Below are 17,035 nucleotides of genomic sequence, written 5' to 3'. Positions count from 1 at the left end.
AACTGGATTCTTCTAACAGAGCGAGAGCTGGAAATATCAAAAACACCTGAGATGAGACTTGAGGCCAAGACAAGCTTGTGTTGTGCTGGCTGGTGTTAATTCCAGTTTCCTGCAGGTGATGAGCTCTCAGTCGTATGTGTCTGCAGTCCATGAGCTGACATGTGCCCAAACTCACATACAGGAAGCAGAATGTGTCACAGTGTCTTCTGATGAGCGTAGATTAGCGGCTGCCTCCACAGCTGAGAAACACTTACCTAACCCTGTTTGATCAGCGTCATACTTCATGACTTTTCCACATTGGAATGAAAATTGCCTATAAACATCCCTTTGAACTGATGACATGTTTCAGGAGTCAGCAAATTCTGCTAGAAAACCACACATTTCTGTTACATACAACAGATTTAATAGGTGTACAGACGTTTGCTCCACACAGTGGTGCGTGCGGGCTTTTTTGATTGGGGTGACCCAGCAGTTTGTTTCAACTCTGCCATGTTTGCTAGGCTGGATAAAAAATAATTTTAGATTATTATTTATTATGCTCAAAGGCCACCGGCAACTTTTAAGGTGGAGCATTTTTTTGTATGTTATTTTATAGGAGTTGACACCATGAACCAATAAGCACACCTTAAATGTCAATAAGACGACTCTGACCATTCCATTATTAGTTTTCACTGCCTCTGTCACCATCTGGTCCCAGCATCCTGCTCCAATGGCATTGCAGGGGTGTAGATCAGGTCTTAATGCCTGAGCGATGAGTTACTCTAACCCTAACTGTTCTCCAACCAATCACGGTCTACGGCCTCTTTTTCAGACATGCGTAGAACTCGTCGGGTGTCTGGTACAGAGCAGTGAGGTCAAGCAGTGACTGGCTCTTTTTCATCACATGCTTTATTCATGGCTGGATCTTCAAACACTTGAAAAATGTCTATGAATGTCAAGCACATTATGTAAGCTATGAATATTCCACTTCCTCACTTTGAGAAAAAAAGTGGCGGAGCATCATCAGTTGCTGCCCCCCCACAAGTGAGCAGCCACCAAAATATCTGGGTGTGCCGCTGTAGATGGTGAGATCCCTGAATCCCTTGTGATTGTGTGATGAGAAACGCTGGTTATTAAAGTTTTAGACCATTTGAACATGCAGTTTGTCAGTTTTTAAAGTGGTGAACCTCTCTCCATCCTCGCTTGTGATCGAATGAGCCTTTCCAGGATGCTCCTTTCATACCCAATCATGATACTATCACCTGTTACCAATCAACCTGTTTACCTGTGGAATGATCCAAACAGGTGTTTTTGGAGCATTCCACAACTTTCCCAGTCTTCAGTTGCTCCTGACCCAACTGGTTTGAAACATGTTGCATCAAATTCAGAAAAAGCAGATATTTCCAAAAAATCAAGCTTTCAGTTTGAACATCAAATATCCTCATGCTATATTCAGTTGAATCTGGGTACAAAGTGATTTGTTTTTATTTACATTTTACACAGCATCACAACTTTTTCTGTGCGATATTGTAGCCAAACTGATTCATTCAAGACAGGCTTTTTAAGACAAGCACTGCTTTTCAGGGCCACCCCTCTGTTGTCTGAGCAACAAACTGCAAAGTGCGGCTTGTTCAGTTATCTGGATCATGACTTTTCATGTTGAAGCCCAAACTTAAAGAGGCACAAGCTGAAAGACACTACATACAGTACATGTTACATATAGATAAACATTGTGATTTTAGCTGTCATGTCTGTCAGTGTGATTATTGCAATTTCACTTACATAAAAATCTGTTCATCATCAAAATCATCATGAAAGCAGTGACAGTTTGAAGCCTAAGTAGATGGAAAACCAAAAACAAGGTGACTCACAGCGTTACACGTAAACACATCATGTACAGTGAGAGGTCACGCGGTCAGGTGATTGCCAGGCTGGATGACGTCATCACAGCATCGGTCCTGGCTCCACAGGCACTTTGCAACTTTGACCTTTAAATGTACAAAATAATCTTTACTGTTGTTCCCATAGGGATGAGGAAGATCTCCATCTCTCCACACGGGAGCTTTCTGTTCATCGACTTCAGGTGAAAATCGCCTCACACCTGAGGTAGAAGTTTTGTCATTGGTCAGTTTATCCCACATCACCTCAGAGGGCAAAGAGACTTAAATCACAGTCAAGCTGTCCGGCCAACTTTTCTACTCTCCCTGCTGATCGACAACCTGGATGTTGGCCTTCTTCTTCATGCCTCGGTCTCCAGGTAATTTGAGGTTATGCTCTGTTATCTCACTCTCCTCCCCACAGTCTGATTCCTCCTCAGAGTCAGAGGTCTCCTCTTCATCCTCTATGTCGCTGTCTGACCCACTGAGCTCCACCAGCGCCACGTCCTGAGGACAAGAGGAAGAAATAACAAGACTCAGTCAAATCATACAACAAATACAGTTAAAACAACTAAAAGGAGACTTCTGCAATATACATCTGGAGTCTAATGTTTTAGCGGGGGGGGGGGGGCAGGAAAGCTTACATTTACCAGCAGACTGACACTCACCATCTCTATGACCCTCTGCGCCTCCTCCACGCACTCTATATCAAAGCATCCAGCAGGAGCTTCCTCCATCTGCTGCTTCAGCTTCTCATTGGCCTCAGCCATCTGAGGCAGGAAGCTCTGCAGCCGCTCCAACACTGACGCACAACACAACAAAACGCATCATCACACTTCTGCCTCAGATGGTGTTTGCTCTTACTTTCATAGCATAATTATGTCCAACTAAGTACTAAGGCTGAGTGATGTTTGGTCTCACCGCTGCTTCTCGGGACTCTCTCTGTCTGCAGGGAGCTGCCAGCCTTTGGCTTGAGGAGGAGTTTCTCACTGAGACCTGGCAGCACAACAAACAAGCTCACAATGAGTTGCTGTGTAACAGGACCTGATTCTCTCGAGTGAAAAGAATGCAATGCAGATCGCAAATGTGATACGAAGTGTTGAGAAAGGCACCCTAACGTCACGACACAAATATTCCCCCAAAGGATTATTTTATAATCAATTAACCTGTAAATTATTCTCTATTAATTGAGTGCGAGTTTGTCTATAAAATGTCAGAAAATGGTGAGAAATTTGATCAGTGTTTCCTTCAGGCTGAGATGACGACCTTAAATGTGCTGTTTGGTCCACAAACCAAAGATGTTTAGTTCACTCTCATAGAGGAGTGAAGAGCCAGAAAACTTTAACATTCAAGAAGCTTAACCTTTAACTTTTTTCATTCAAAAATTACTCAGACTGATTTCTCATCAAAATAGCTGCTTTTTAATGTAATAGAACTGCGTTTCCTTTAAATTCAAAGCAATGTGAACTCTGCAGCTGCTCACTGTGCAACAACATCTGGGTGACAGTTCAATATTGCTGACTGAATTTCAGCTCAACCCTATCTATGATGTTTTGATCATTCTACAAATTCTATGATCTGATTTTTTGTCAAACACAATAAAGTCTGTCCAATATAACGCTCAACAGTGGAACACATTTCATTGCTTTGAACATCCATTTGTTCATTTTACTTGTGATTTTGCACAACATTTGTCATGTTGATATCAGAAAATCTGCTTAATAATATTTAGATAATGACTCATCTTCCTTCATCATATGTCTAACTCAAGGGTTTGTTTATTTCTTCAACACTATAATCAATCACATTTAACTGTACAGGACGTTGTATGAAATTATAGCAAAACACTTTGTGAGTCATAACAATGTCTGAGATACTACTCAATAAAACCGTGCTCAGCTGTGACATTAGGAGTTTTCCTTCGACAATAGTTAGCAATTAGCAATTATTGATTCTGAGAATTTTTGTAAGAGCTTTGGGGCACATAGGAATCCACAGACACAACTGTTTTCACAGTAAGTAGTAGTGTGTCGTAGTTAAACACCGGCTTTTAACATTATTATTCTCAGCATTTTTCTTCCAAAAATGTTACGTGCTACAAAAAAGATCAAACCTCCTCCGTTGCCACATGACAGCAAAGCCTGGGAACTCGTTTTCTTGATGTTTAATTCCATTTCAGACGCGACACAACAGTGTTTTCAATGACATGTGTGTTAGGAGTGAGACCAACATCCGGGTGGAAGGTCAGAGTTAAAGATTTGAGCCGTGCTGTCCATATCGCCCTCTACTGTCCGGAAGAACTCACGAGATTTGAGTTGTAAAAAAAGGCTGTAAAAAAATCACCAACCATACATAAACAACAAATAAGAACGCTAATAAACAAATAGATTACAAGACATCGTTAAAAGCCCCCCACTAATTTTCTGATTATGATTACATTATTATCTGTAAACGTAATGAGCCTATGAGCTTTATTATTCAAAAAATGGAATGCTACTGAAGTGAAGTGTACTCTGCGGCAGCGCCCTGCAGTCAGAATATCTCTGTGGCACGAGAAAGGCCGAGTGAGATCTCACTCTCGCTTGCTTTGGTTACCGCGAAACCTTTCAGGCAGGGTTGACTTAGTACATTTGAATGAGAATATTGTACATCATGAATTTATCTCCATCTGCCCAAAGCACGCAGACAATTTAATTTGCTTACAACGCAATATTTCAGATAACCTCATCATTTTTCGCCGAGGAAATAAGTGAACACAATCAGAAATTATGAAAGTCTTAATAACACCCGAGAAAGGCCTGTCTTTCAAACTTTTTTAACCCTGCCGGTTTAGGCTGGTATAGATTTATGTCCGCCATTTTTCAAAAAGGGTGGACCATCCTCCAACATAGATGATCTTTGGTGGCACTTTTTGCTCTGACGCGGCTGTCTGGCTGGCTGACTGTCAATGAAGAAGACTCGCATCCTATCCCTTGGATAAAATGTCTCCGCAGCAGAAAGGTAACTTCTGGAAAAAAACAAACAAACAAAAAAACCCGGTGACGACTAGAATAAGTTCGTTGTTATTATTTTGTATTTTTTTTGTATCCACTAGCTAACAGTGGACACTGTGTTCTCTCGGTTAACGTATAAAAAGTAGGGAGCCCTGACTGCTACTGTTTTGATTCCTCCACTGCTAGCTAACGTAGCATAGTGTTAGCTAACGTAAACAAATATCCACAACTACCCGAAATGTTCGTGTTCAGCGAAGTTGTCAGTAAACATTAGCTTGTGTCGTACGAACGCGTTAAACGAAACCGCTACCACAAGATAGAAGTGCTCTGAACTGAGACAGACAGGTAACTTAATGTGAGAGGCCTGAAGAATGATGAAGTGCAGAGGTGAGCAAAGTAACGACATGTAGCCTGGGGTGTCCGGACTGCATCGTCAGCATAAGAGAAGCAGCGGTGGTCTCACTGAAATACCAGTTTTAAAGCGTATATTTTCTGTTTTTGCTTGATAATTAGACAACGTAAAAATTCTTGTGCCTTCACTTTGAATTTGTTTACATAACGTTACTGATGATAAGCACTATCTTTACTGCTCTGGTTTCACCGTCCAGAGACATGGCGCACAGCAGCGTGGGACGATGACAGTTGTGTTCTGCGCTAATGGGCTGAGGCTGCCAACAAATTGTCCAGCACTCAGTTGGAATCATGAGTAAGACTCTCCTGGTGAGAGAGGACCAAATGTCAACGAGCACATCTTGAAGATGCAAAAATCCTGTAGCTGCTGTAATGATGTGGGAACTTTTGATTCAGTCTCCTACCATCATGCTGATGTGAAGTTGCATTGATTCCCTCAAAGCAGGTCTGTAGTTAATTAGAAAACAGCTGCTCCATATTTAGAACCTTCTCTGGTTTTGTTCCTTCTTATAAGCAGTGACTCAGCTGCTCCAGCTTAGTGTAATATCATGTTGATTATTGTTTCAGGCTTTGTTTTTCTGTCCTCGCAGCTATTTTCTCATCTGTTGTCTTTCCTTGTGTATTTTCCTCAGGCTGATGACTTCCGGTATCCAATGTCTAACATGGATGGTGCACCTGAGCCAGTGTAAACCAGTTTTACCGTGTATCATTTTTACACCGTTCTCAGACTGGATGACAGGAGATGAGACACCACAGCCGTAGACCACATCATGAATATCCAGAGTCTGGGAGGAGCTATAGGGGAGTCCCTGGGCTCTAGCCTGACGGTGCGTATGAGCGGAGCAGGTGGGGGGTGGAGTGCTCTCTCCCTGAAGCCTGTTTCCTCTGGGCGGATTGCCTCTCTGTTCCAAACCATGGTCCCCACTGGTTACACCAAACTACAGGAAGAGCGGTTAGCCATGGTGGACCTTGGAGCTAAGCCAGAGGCTGGCTCGCTCCAGAATGGCTACAGACAAGAGACATCACACATAGAAGGCCGGCGGCTCCTGGATCGGGCCTCTCGGTCCTCTGTGACTTTATCTGACTGTGGAGATGGAGGCTACTCTGAAACAGAGCCCATGCTGGCTGAGAGGAGGCTCTCTGGGGAGGAGGCAGATGTGGAGGAAGAAGAGGATGGTGAGGAAGGGCTCGTATCTGATGTGCAAAATATGCCCAAGGAGTCGCCGCTGGCCATGGCGCTGCAGATCTTGGTGCCTTTCCTGCTCGCTGGATTTGGAACTGTATCAGCTGGAATGGTGCTTGATATTGTGCAGGTAAGCTGAGCGACAATACAGCTATTATTCAGACAGCAGCCTGCATAGCTGAGAGCTCAAGACAGGGCAGCATTAAAGGCTAAGTCCAGTTTATTCCATTTGGGTCTTATTTTCAGAGCATGGGCCATTGTTTCAGTTTAGAAAACACAGATCTTAGCAAAGTAATCATTTAGATGTGAGAATACAGTGTCATCTCGAGAGTAAAGTCTGACTGGCAAAAAACACACAGATTATCTAAACCACTTTATTTGGAGGTAAAAAAAAACTGAGAGTGAGTACACCTGAAATGTTGTAATAATTCTTTATTTGTCAGGAAAATGCTGCTCATGTCTATGTGAATTGCCAAAGGTCAAACCTAAAGCAGGAAAAAAAAGCAGGAAGTAACCTGCGATGAAACATTTTACTGTTTGCCTTTGTTTTGCCTTTTCTTTTCTCTGACTTCTTTTTTCATGCTGTATCATCTCTTGGGGAGGTCTTGGTAATTAAAGTTGCCCTGTGGATGTTCTTGCAAACAAACAGAACTTTACATGCGTTGTTAAAACCCATGGTATCAATCCAAACATGCTGAGTGTATTTCACTTCCCAGAAAACATTTGCAAAGCTGATTTTTAAAGAATGACATTTTTTACATCTTTGTTCACAAGCTAGCCATCTTTCTCACCACATCTTTGTGTATTACTCTAGACCAGTGGAATAGTGTGAAACCATTGGTATGACTGTGTGTCGTGTCACCCACTTGTACATGCATTTCAACCATGCATGGGATAAACAGAACGGGGGGCCACTTTGCTCCATAGTGCCTCAAGAGGTCCAAAACCCCACAGGGTACGGCGTGGTTCACTCACCCATGTTTCTTTTTTTGGAGGACATTTCAGTTTAAAACACTTAGTTTTGGGGGTGATTTTGACTTCAGTTGACTCCAGTCAACTAACAGGATGGCAGTGAGCAACAAACCATGTTCACAACATCTCTTTGGAACATATTACAGTTTGAAACACTTGACGCCTTTGTTGAAACACTACCAGGATGTTTTACAAGAAAGACAATCCAGTCTGTTGACACTGTTAGATTTGGTCTGCAGGATCACAAGTTCATGTGCAAGTGAGGGATTTTCCATATCTGAATGAATTTGAGTGTCAAATGAGGCTGAGTGAAAGTGGAGTAATTAGAAGGTCAGACATAGTAAAATAATTTTTAATGTATTGCTTCCTCGTGTCATCCACAGCACTGGGAGGCGTTTCAGTACATTACCGAGATCTTCATCCTGGTTCCTGCTCTGCTCGGCCTCAAAGGAAACCTTGAGATGACTCTAGCCTCAAGGCTGTCCACAGCGGTGAGTCACACAAACAGGCACATACACACGCACAGGCATGACTTACATGACCCTAACCCTGTTCTGGAGACTTGCCCAAACCAGTACCTGCATATAGTCTTCACCCTAAATGAGTGACTAACATTATGGGGACTGTTTTTTCCCCAGGAAGAAGACCAGTTACCACAATGTGACCTTGTAAACAGATTTATAGTCCCACAATATGAGTGATACACATCCACACACACACACACACACACACACACACACACACACACACACACACACACACACACACACACACACACACACACACACACACACACACACACACACACACACACACACACACACAGTGGCTCTCTCTGAACACAACCAGTGTATGTGCAGTTTAGAACATGAGTAAACAAAGTAATCAAAGTTTTTGTGCTCAGTTGGGATGGATTTAGCTCTTGTCACCATAAGTTCAGGCAGGCATTTATTGTGACGTAGCAAACAGCTCGCATGGCTGAAGATCTGACGCCCCATATACTCTCAGAATGTGCTTTTAGCTGGCTCCAGCTGATTTGAAAGAGCTACACAGACGACAGGTCCTGATGAAGGGTCGTCTAGTTTTTTTTCTTTGCACGACATGTTTAATTTTCTGACACCACTTGTTGTAGTTGTAATTAGATGGCTGGAATCTAACATTATGCTGCAGTGACTCAGCTGCTGTTTAGTTTTGTACCCTCCTTTCCTGTCAACAGAAAGCCTCTCAGTTTTTTAATTTTGTTCCAACATTAGAAAAGTTCCTTAAAGTTTCCAGCCGGCCTCACAACATGTCCTTTTAGCCGCTGTGGGTGGTAGTCTAGATGTGTGGGTGTGTTTGTTTGTGTGGAGTGACATCATTTTTTGTGGGGGTGTCTCATCTCCACAGGCTAAACCTCCTTCTGTGTATAGTTGTTATTGTTCATCTCTGTGACATTCTGCACAGTCTGTAATTACAGCTGGAACATCTTCCACTCAGTCAGGTGAAACAGGTCAAACAGTCCAGCTTCCTCTGCTCTCACCATCTCCTTCTAAGTTCACGTTCTAATTGCTTTGGGACGTTTCAAGTCAGAATTATTTTGGAGCGTCTTGAATGGATTTTGGTGGAAGAGCTTTGCGGATTAGGAATTAGTTGAGGAATTTGCTGATGTAGCAGAGTGAGGGGTGATTTCCTGTAGAGAGAGGTGAGATAGGCTGCAGCAACCAGGACGGCTTAACAGTCAGATGGCAAATTTATTGCTCCACTTCGACATCTCAGAACAATAGCTGTAAAAAGGGAAGAGCAGTGAGGAGGGAGCGTGTTTGCTTGTTAGTGAAGTGCATCCATTTGGCTTCCAACGATTATGAAAACAACAAAATCGAGATAAAAAGATAGTTGTGTCGCATTCCATTTCACAATGATACTCTGGTTTGTCTGGTGTTATACTGTAAATCCAGCGCCCCTTCCTCCTGCACAGCAGTGTGTTTTCCCTCCTCCCTAATAGCCCAAACCCACTCTCAGCCAGGCTGTGGCATGTTCAGCTCAGCTCACTGCGGTCAAGCCAGCCACCTCTTTTTACATGCCTGTCTGTGCTGTCATGGTACCGGTGCTTGAAGGGGCCAAAAAGGATGAAAGAGTCACATTTCAGCAATCCTTTCTGACATTTCTTTCTGACATCTACCAAATAAAAAGTGCTTGTTGTTATTATATTCCTAATATAAAATATTTATTTGTTTTCAGTTGAATTCTGTTTAAAGTTCAAGGAAATTCATCATTAAAAAGACAAGGTGTCTTATGCATGATGTTTCCAAAGTAAATGTGTTAAATAAACGTGATTTCAATATTGGCCAAAATAATGCTGACTATGATTTCTGCCATAATCAAGTAGCCCTACGTGATCTCCCTCAAAGCTGCTTTCCACAAACCTGTGTATTTACAGTCCTGTACAGAAGTGCATGAAGCACTTATTCAGCAGAACCTGTCAAAGAGTCCTCAGTGTCGGCCTCTGTTTGCTCCACTACTCAAACATTGTAAAGCAGAAGAAGCTGAAGAAGTGACAGAGCAGAATTGTCTCTTTGTTTAGTTTTTGGCTCTTTCCTGTCGGCCCCCAGCTCCCCACATACAGGCTCCACATTCACAGCGCTGTGTCAACATGGACAGCAGAGCTCAGTGTGAGCTGATACTCCTCAGTGTCCCAAAAAACTGTTTGCCTTTGTGTTACTGTTGTTCTCCTCAGGCTCCACTGTGAAACAGGCAGTCATTCACAGTGTGGGGAGTTCTGCCCGACTGAAACATGTGGCAGGACTTCTTACACTGAACTAATGTTGCATGCAGTATTTATAGATTAATTAAGAGATATCTTGACTTTTATGCCATAGTACTGGTCAAACTGGAGCCCACATTTCCCACATAGTCATACTGCTTAGCCTGTGTACACACAGGGTTACCTCTGCTTTGGGCTTGGAGACAAATTTGCTTTACATACTGGGGCTGTGGTGCTTGAAATATGTCAGGTTATATGCATTATGCATTATGGCAAGTGTAGGATCTAGTGTTTTTGGGAGCTTGACTCACGGGGGGATGTGAACATCAGGACATCTCTGAAGGGGCTCTGGCATAGTTACAAGCAGTCCTAGAAAATTCATAGAATGTGTCTCTTGCTTTGTCTTTATTCTGTCCTCCCTCTCAACACAGGTCAATGTGGGCAAGATGGATTCCCCCATAGAGAAGTGGAATCTAATCATAGGCAACCTGGCACTGAAGCAGGTAATCACACACACGCACGCACGCACACTTTTCATTAATACTGAATCATTTGTCTGAATTTAGCCACAATTTTTGTATTTTTATTGGCTTTGACGCAGAGACACATTTACTGATTTAAAATATTATAACAAAGCAGCAAATAAACAAACTAAATAAAAATAAATAAGCACAAAACCTCACCTACATACTATCATATGTATACAATTGAATGAATGTTACATGGTATATGATGTTCTTGATACACATTACCTCTACCAATGCTGGTAATTAGTTGGACCAAGGTGAGCATTAACTCAGACTCTTCTGTTGATCTGTGTAATAGGACTGAGTACAGAACACACCGTAACACATGCAGCGCACGCAGCGTTTTGACTGTGTTTGTCTGATATGTTACGCAACGACATCTGTGTTATGCAATGGAAAGAGAAATCTACCTGCACATGATGTTAGTTACAGTATTTCACAATCACATTTATATGGAACATCACTTCCCTAAAGCAACCCTTTTACTAATCCTATAAGCACATCGTGCCTGTTTTCTATAATCACATTGTAGTGTGTGTTTTCTATAATCGGTAAAAGAGCACAGCAGGTAAAGCCCCCTGCCTCTCACTTCCAGGTTCAGGCCACTGTGGTGGGCTTCCTGGCTGCTGTAGCTGCCGTGGTTCTTGGTTGGATCCCAGAGGGGAAGTTCCAGATGAGCCACGCTGTGCTGCTGTGCTCCAGCAGTGTGGCCACAGCCTTCATAGCCTCCCTGCTGCAGGGTAAACACACACACACACACACACACACACACACACACACACACACACACACACACACACACACACACACAGCTGAGTACCGCAGTTTAAAATAAACTGTTAATACTGTCGCTGTGGAGAAGCTGCGTCAATTCTGTCCTCTTCACCATGTGTATAAGAATGCCTGGAAGTCACCGGTAATGTGCTCCACCCTGCCTGTGTCCTGTTCAGGTATTATCATGGTGGGTGTAATTGTGGGTTCGAAGAAGACGGGCATCAACCCAGACAACGTAGCCACACCCATTGCCGCCAGTTTTGGTGACCTCATAACCTTGGCGATCCTGGCCTGGATAAGCCAAGGCCTCTACAAGTGCCTGGGTAGGTGAACAGCTACTACCTTCAGAAGACTGCTGCTGTCTGAGCATGTGTCCCAGTTCCAGAGTACACTCTGAATGTACACACCATGTACCATATGCTAATCTTTATAGCATACTGTTTGTTTGCAGAGTACACAAGAAATTGACATACTTAATTATTTCTCATTGTGTAATGTGGAATTGAGACACAACCAGTAATTTTGAAATTTCTGTCACTGTTGAAGAGTTACAGCCTGGCTGGTCTCTGTTCAGGATTGTATTCTGTGTTCAGCACAGAAAAAAAATTCATAGCACAAAACCAGAGGGAGCACAGTTCCTTCAGTGTTTCACCATTTAGGCTAAGAGGAAGAAAAAAGAGAACAAACATGCAGCTGGGACATGGCTGCATGGGAAGGACGACCAAAAGCAGAGAGATTTAGAGGAAATGTCTCTGTGACTTGTGGTTTGGCTTTGACTGTTTTTAAGTTGCATCATTTCATCAGATTCACACAGTAAACCCAACCCTTACTAAGTATGTCAGTGTTAAGGCTGACACAGCGTGACACCCCTGATTTTAGTGAGATGACATTAAAATGGCAGTCTCAAAGAGGTCAGTCCTGGCTCATTTTGTGACACCTGTAGTCACTGGTGGTAACAGCATGTGCGCTTTGATACTGCAGGCAGCAAAACGAACTCTTATTGTACTAAACAAGAAGTCAGGCAATAATTGACCTTCTTCCGTCATTCTCTGAGCATCTGGGATGATTTTGTGCTGCACACGGTGAGTCTGTGGACAACAGGAAACAGTGAAGCTGAAAGGAGTTTGTTACATTTCTGAGAAGTTGGTTTGCAGCCTGTCGCCTTCGGTTCTTCATTGAACAGCTCACTGTGGCTTTGCCTTCCTCTTCCGTTACTCTATGTCTCCATATTTCAAGACTGTTGTCTTTTTTGTAGATGCATTTTTGATGAGCGATAATGACATATGCAAAGTTCATTGACATACACAGTATATCCCGTGTCTGCTACAATAAAAGTCCACTCATGTTTTGCCAGTCCGATGCTTTTAATGTGAAGCTGCATCAGTAGGAAGTGTTCAGTTTATGTAAGCAGTAATTTAATACATCATTTTTTCCGACAGTTTGAAAGTACAGCACATGTATAACTATTGCAACACTGTCATCAGTGGCCCAGAGGCTCAGTCATCATTGTGCTAAAGATAGTGATGTAACACACCTGTCCCGTCAGTCCATGAAAACACAAATTTCTAACTTGGACGAAACACAACTTAATACCTTTATTTACACACATTCAGTGCTTTTAACAAGTGTAAATTGTTCCAGTATCCATCGCAAATACCTCCCAGCTAAGTAAATATGCAGAAGCAAATCACACTCTGCTAGCTGTTCCATGGGAACTTGAAGGTCTTAGTCAAGGCCATCTCAGTGGTGGTAGTGAGGGAGGGGCAGGCACCGCACATGTTTGTGAATTTTCCCTCACACATCAGATAATGAAATGCATTCCAATGCAAGTGTGTTGTGTTGTCATTCTAGCCCATGCAGCTTAGCAGTTCCCAAATAAGTGAGTAAGACAAGTGAAACATAGTGACCATGCAGTGACTGTCCCCACATACTGCAGCACCAAATGCTTCTTTGTTATCATGTTTCTGTTGGTCACCATTTCTGGACATATCAGGTGTAGTTACAGTCTGTAAACGGTCTCTAAATGCAGGATGACAGTGACCCAAACTGTCCAATCAGTGAGCTTCCCATCAGTCCATATGACTTCATTTTTACAGCTCTTGGTGGTTTGTAGACAGTCAGTGACTTGGAACTGGGCCAGAACTGTAAGTGTTAAAGCGACCTCAGTGTGTAACACCATTGATTCATCTCATTTTAATTTCCTGTCCATTATTCATGCAAACGTGATGATGTGATGTTAATGCTAAAGTGATGTATCATTTAGCCCTAGTTTTCAGTTATTAATTGATTAACTCAAGTAACACATTGACAGTCATACGTGGTTTTATAATGGAGTCTGATCGAAAACACTTCCCACAGTCAGCCAGTAGAGGTCCCTCCTGCCTCACTCTATAACGGTGCTGCTCTCCAGTTGCAGAACAGACCATCTCTTTTCCTCTCACCACACATTCCTCATGTTTAATTCATATCACACACAGACCTGTGTTGCACCACCTTGTATTACTTAATACAGCGTACACTGGAAGCTGTTCCCTCTCGGAAAGCAGCTCATGCTAACTAACCCTGTCAGGTCTAATTGTATGACATAGATGTTCACCACTATGAAAGGAACAGTTTAGCGCTGTGAGCTAAATGTATTAAACACACTTCAGATTTCATATTTCCATGGTAGGGCAGTGCATCGAGGCTGTCTGGCTGTGTCACTCTCAGGACAGTGGCTCTGTTGTTCTTGAACCCAGCCACGCTGACTCCTTCCTGCTAAATTGGAACTAATGGTCAGTTAACTCTCAACTAAACAGAATTTAAATCACATGATTATCTATGCAGATGAACTTAACGCTTCTAATTTTGAAGCATGCCAGAGCAGAGATGAGATGCCGGCGAGACATAGTAGCTGCAGGAGCCAAGTTGAGCCCAGTCAAGTTTATTTATAAAATGCTTTCAACAAACAGGATTGTTGCAGAGAGCTTCAGTGAGAGGGCTCAACAATAGATAAAAGCAGGGATAATGAGAGCATGAGATGGAGCACAAACACTAAGAAATGGGGCCAGAGCTTGTGTGCATACACAGTTTGTGTGTTGGTGTGGATGTGGCAACACTGGGCCATTTCAGGGCAGTCCACCAGAGAACTGAATGATGATGTAGACAAAATGGGATGAAATGGCTGGTATTGAGATAGATGAATAAATCAGGCTGGGTCTAGCCTCAAATACTGAGACACTGGCTGCATTTACACCTGCAGAAAAGTAGCCATATTTCTAAAAAATGGCCCATAACAAAGACCGAACACATTATCTACATATCATTACATGGAGCCATAAACTGGCAGAAGGCTGTGCCTTAAAAGAGGGCCAGGAAGCAGTTTAAAAGTCTGGATTAAAGTATGTGTGCTGCTAATATACTTCACAGACAACTTGAAGTAGCAATTTTCAACAGAAATGCCACAGAGAGTTGCAAAGTAGGAGTGGTTTCTGGTGCTTTTTCTCACTGGAAATTTCCATGAGAGTTTTTAAATGGTGCCCACCGTGTTACTCAACAGAAACAGTCTCCAGGACAATTTTATGATATTACAGATGTATTTTATGCCCACCGGTTTTAACAATTCATTTCTGAGAAATCATGGTTTTTCCATCAGCTTGTCATGGCGGATGGCTCTGAGCGCTACAACACCCAGGAGCATTGCTGTGGAGAAGAAGGCAGCCAGAGGCATAAATCAGAGTTGGAGCTAATTAAAAAAGCTCTGCCATTGAACAAAACATTTTGCCATAGTCGCTGAATTAATTCAGAACTGACTCTGAATCTGAATCTGAAGCTGATGTCATTTACACTGCTGTTCTTTAACATCTGCTCACCATTAGTGGCACATACAGAGTTTTAAAGCTGCATTAATTGATTTTTTTTCGGCCACTTGGGGGCAGCGGAAGAAGATAAAGATTGAGGTAAAGATAAAACTTTATGATTCCACGTCAGGGAAATTAAGTAAGAGAGCTTAAGCTTAAGAACAAGCTATAAACATAGTGATTTGATGTCTTACCAAGTGTTGATGTCTTTATCATATACCTCTGTTGACACAGGTGCTTGCCTTTGACTTTGTATCAAAGAACCAGATATTTTCTCACTCAGTTGCTCATCTTTTGTGCTGCTCCAGTAAGGTTTTATGTCCTTCAAGTGCTCCAGACTCAGTCATCTAATATCATCTGTGTAGAAAAATGAATAGGACTCCTGGAGGCCTGAAAAAACTCTATTTCTGTATGAAATGGATGATATACAGTATATTTGTTACCACTGCATCGCAGAAGATTGCAAGTGTAACTTTCTGCCCCTACCCCATCAAGTAACCTGGTCTTTCTTTATTTAATCCTCTTTCAGATGTATGGTTAAACAATACTGAACAGGATTCCTTGGCAGATGAACCATTTTACTTTCACTTGTAGTTGTTGCATTTGCGAACTCATGCTGGGTCTTGGGTGCACTTCTGCCATCATAAACCATGTAAGCTAGCAGTACCTATCGTCACTGTTGGGACCATGATTTCTTCCCCTGCATTAGAAGCATCTTGCCATCTCTCAACTAAAGGAGATGGCTGGCAGCCGTGCCGTTCTTTTTCCTGGCAGAGCGTTTTAGCAAAATGTATTCCACCAGAGATGGACAGGAATATCAATTGTTTGTTCACAGGTTTATTCACGGCAACAGCGATACTCGATGGCGGAGTGTCAGAGGTTCATGTAAACAGTTTAACCTGTAGAAGACCTTAATTAAAGCATGGCTGATGGGCAGTTTACTCTGTGCATTCAGTGTCAGATTCCCTGTCAATGTCTGCAATTTGGGTAGGCAGTCGGGTTGACGTAGGACAAGGCTCCCCTCTCATATGTGTGCCACAGTATATCTGCCTCAGCTTTATATTTTAAGACTGAAGGTCTGCTAGAGCCTATTATACCCTGAACTGAACAGTGGGCCCTTTCTGTTCTCTACCTACAAGACTGTGGAGATAATAAATCTGGCACTGTTTCCTAATGACAGTTATTTAGTGCTTGGAACAGAATCCTGCTGGAAACATCTGGTGGTGGCTCTAAGCAGGTGCTTTTCCATAATTACTCTTTCAAAATAGCTGTGTTTGTACTATATTGTAGTGTGAGCGAAGAGGTGTATTTGTAGAGAGAAAGCGAGAAAAACCTTGCCCCTCGTGGGGCTCCACTTTCCTCTCACAAGTACAACATATGCAGCTCGGATGGATTGGAGACTGACGCTGTTGAGTTAAATGGGATATCGTTTTCCTTTCCTAATTGCTTTTGTTTAACCTCATTTGAAAACATCTTAATGCTAAGGAAAGCAGTGAGGGAGAAATTTGTCAGAAAAGGCCAATTGGCAGCATCTTCTGTAAATGCTGGTTGAGCAAATGTTTTGGGGAATGTTTGTTGCATGATGCATGATGTCTGTGAATGAATGCTTTTGTTCATTTGGTGAACCTCAGGTTCAGGAAATGGAACAAAAAGTGAAGCACCTTTGAAGCACCTGTAACTATACTACAGGGGCCCTCGGGGTGTCAGTGCCGGTCAGTCGGTCCACCACTTTAGTCCAAA

General features: G+C 42.6%; 2 protein-coding genes across 3 annotated transcripts in view; one reads left to right on the top strand and one right to left on the bottom strand.

The window, feature by feature from the left end:
- Positions 1-383: 383 nt before the first annotated feature.
- nopchap1 (NOP protein chaperone 1) lies at positions 384-4,099 on the bottom strand. The gene is made up of 4 exons (XM_070992232.1): positions 3,970-4,099; positions 2,778-2,852; positions 2,525-2,658; positions 384-2,363 (listed from the first exon to the last, which is right to left on the bottom strand). The coding sequence occupies exons 1-4, from the start codon at positions 4,028-4,030 to the stop codon at positions 2,175-2,177; spliced, it is 459 nt and encodes a 152-aa protein (XP_070848333.1). The 5' UTR covers positions 4,031-4,099; the 3' UTR covers positions 384-2,174.
- A 660-nt stretch (positions 4,100-4,759) lies between these two features.
- slc41a2b (solute carrier family 41 member 2b) overlaps positions 4,760-17,035 on the top strand; it is a 34,759-nt gene continuing 22,483 nt past the window's right edge. The window contains exons 1-6 of one of the 2 annotated variants that reach the window (XM_070991943.1): positions 4,760-4,856; positions 5,893-6,573; positions 7,799-7,906; positions 10,587-10,658; positions 11,278-11,422; positions 11,633-11,779. In XM_070991943.1, the coding sequence (XP_070848044.1) occupies positions 6,031-6,573; positions 7,799-7,906; positions 10,587-10,658; positions 11,278-11,422; positions 11,633-11,779 (1,015 nt within the window). In that variant the 5' untranslated portion in view covers positions 4,760-4,856; positions 5,893-6,030. The remainder of the gene's footprint in view (positions 4,857-5,892; positions 6,574-7,798; positions 7,907-10,586; positions 10,659-11,277; positions 11,423-11,632; positions 11,780-17,035) is intronic. The other variant, XM_070991944.1, reaches the window with a different exon arrangement.

Source organism: Chaetodon trifascialis, chromosome 22, assembly GCF_039877785.1.
Source record: "Chaetodon trifascialis isolate fChaTrf1 chromosome 22, fChaTrf1.hap1, whole genome shotgun sequence".
Classification (NCBI taxonomy): Eukaryota; Metazoa; Chordata; class Actinopteri; order Chaetodontiformes; family Chaetodontidae; genus Chaetodon; species Chaetodon trifascialis.
Note: the sequence above shows the minus strand (reverse complement) of the source record. Positions and strands in the feature narration are given on the sequence as shown.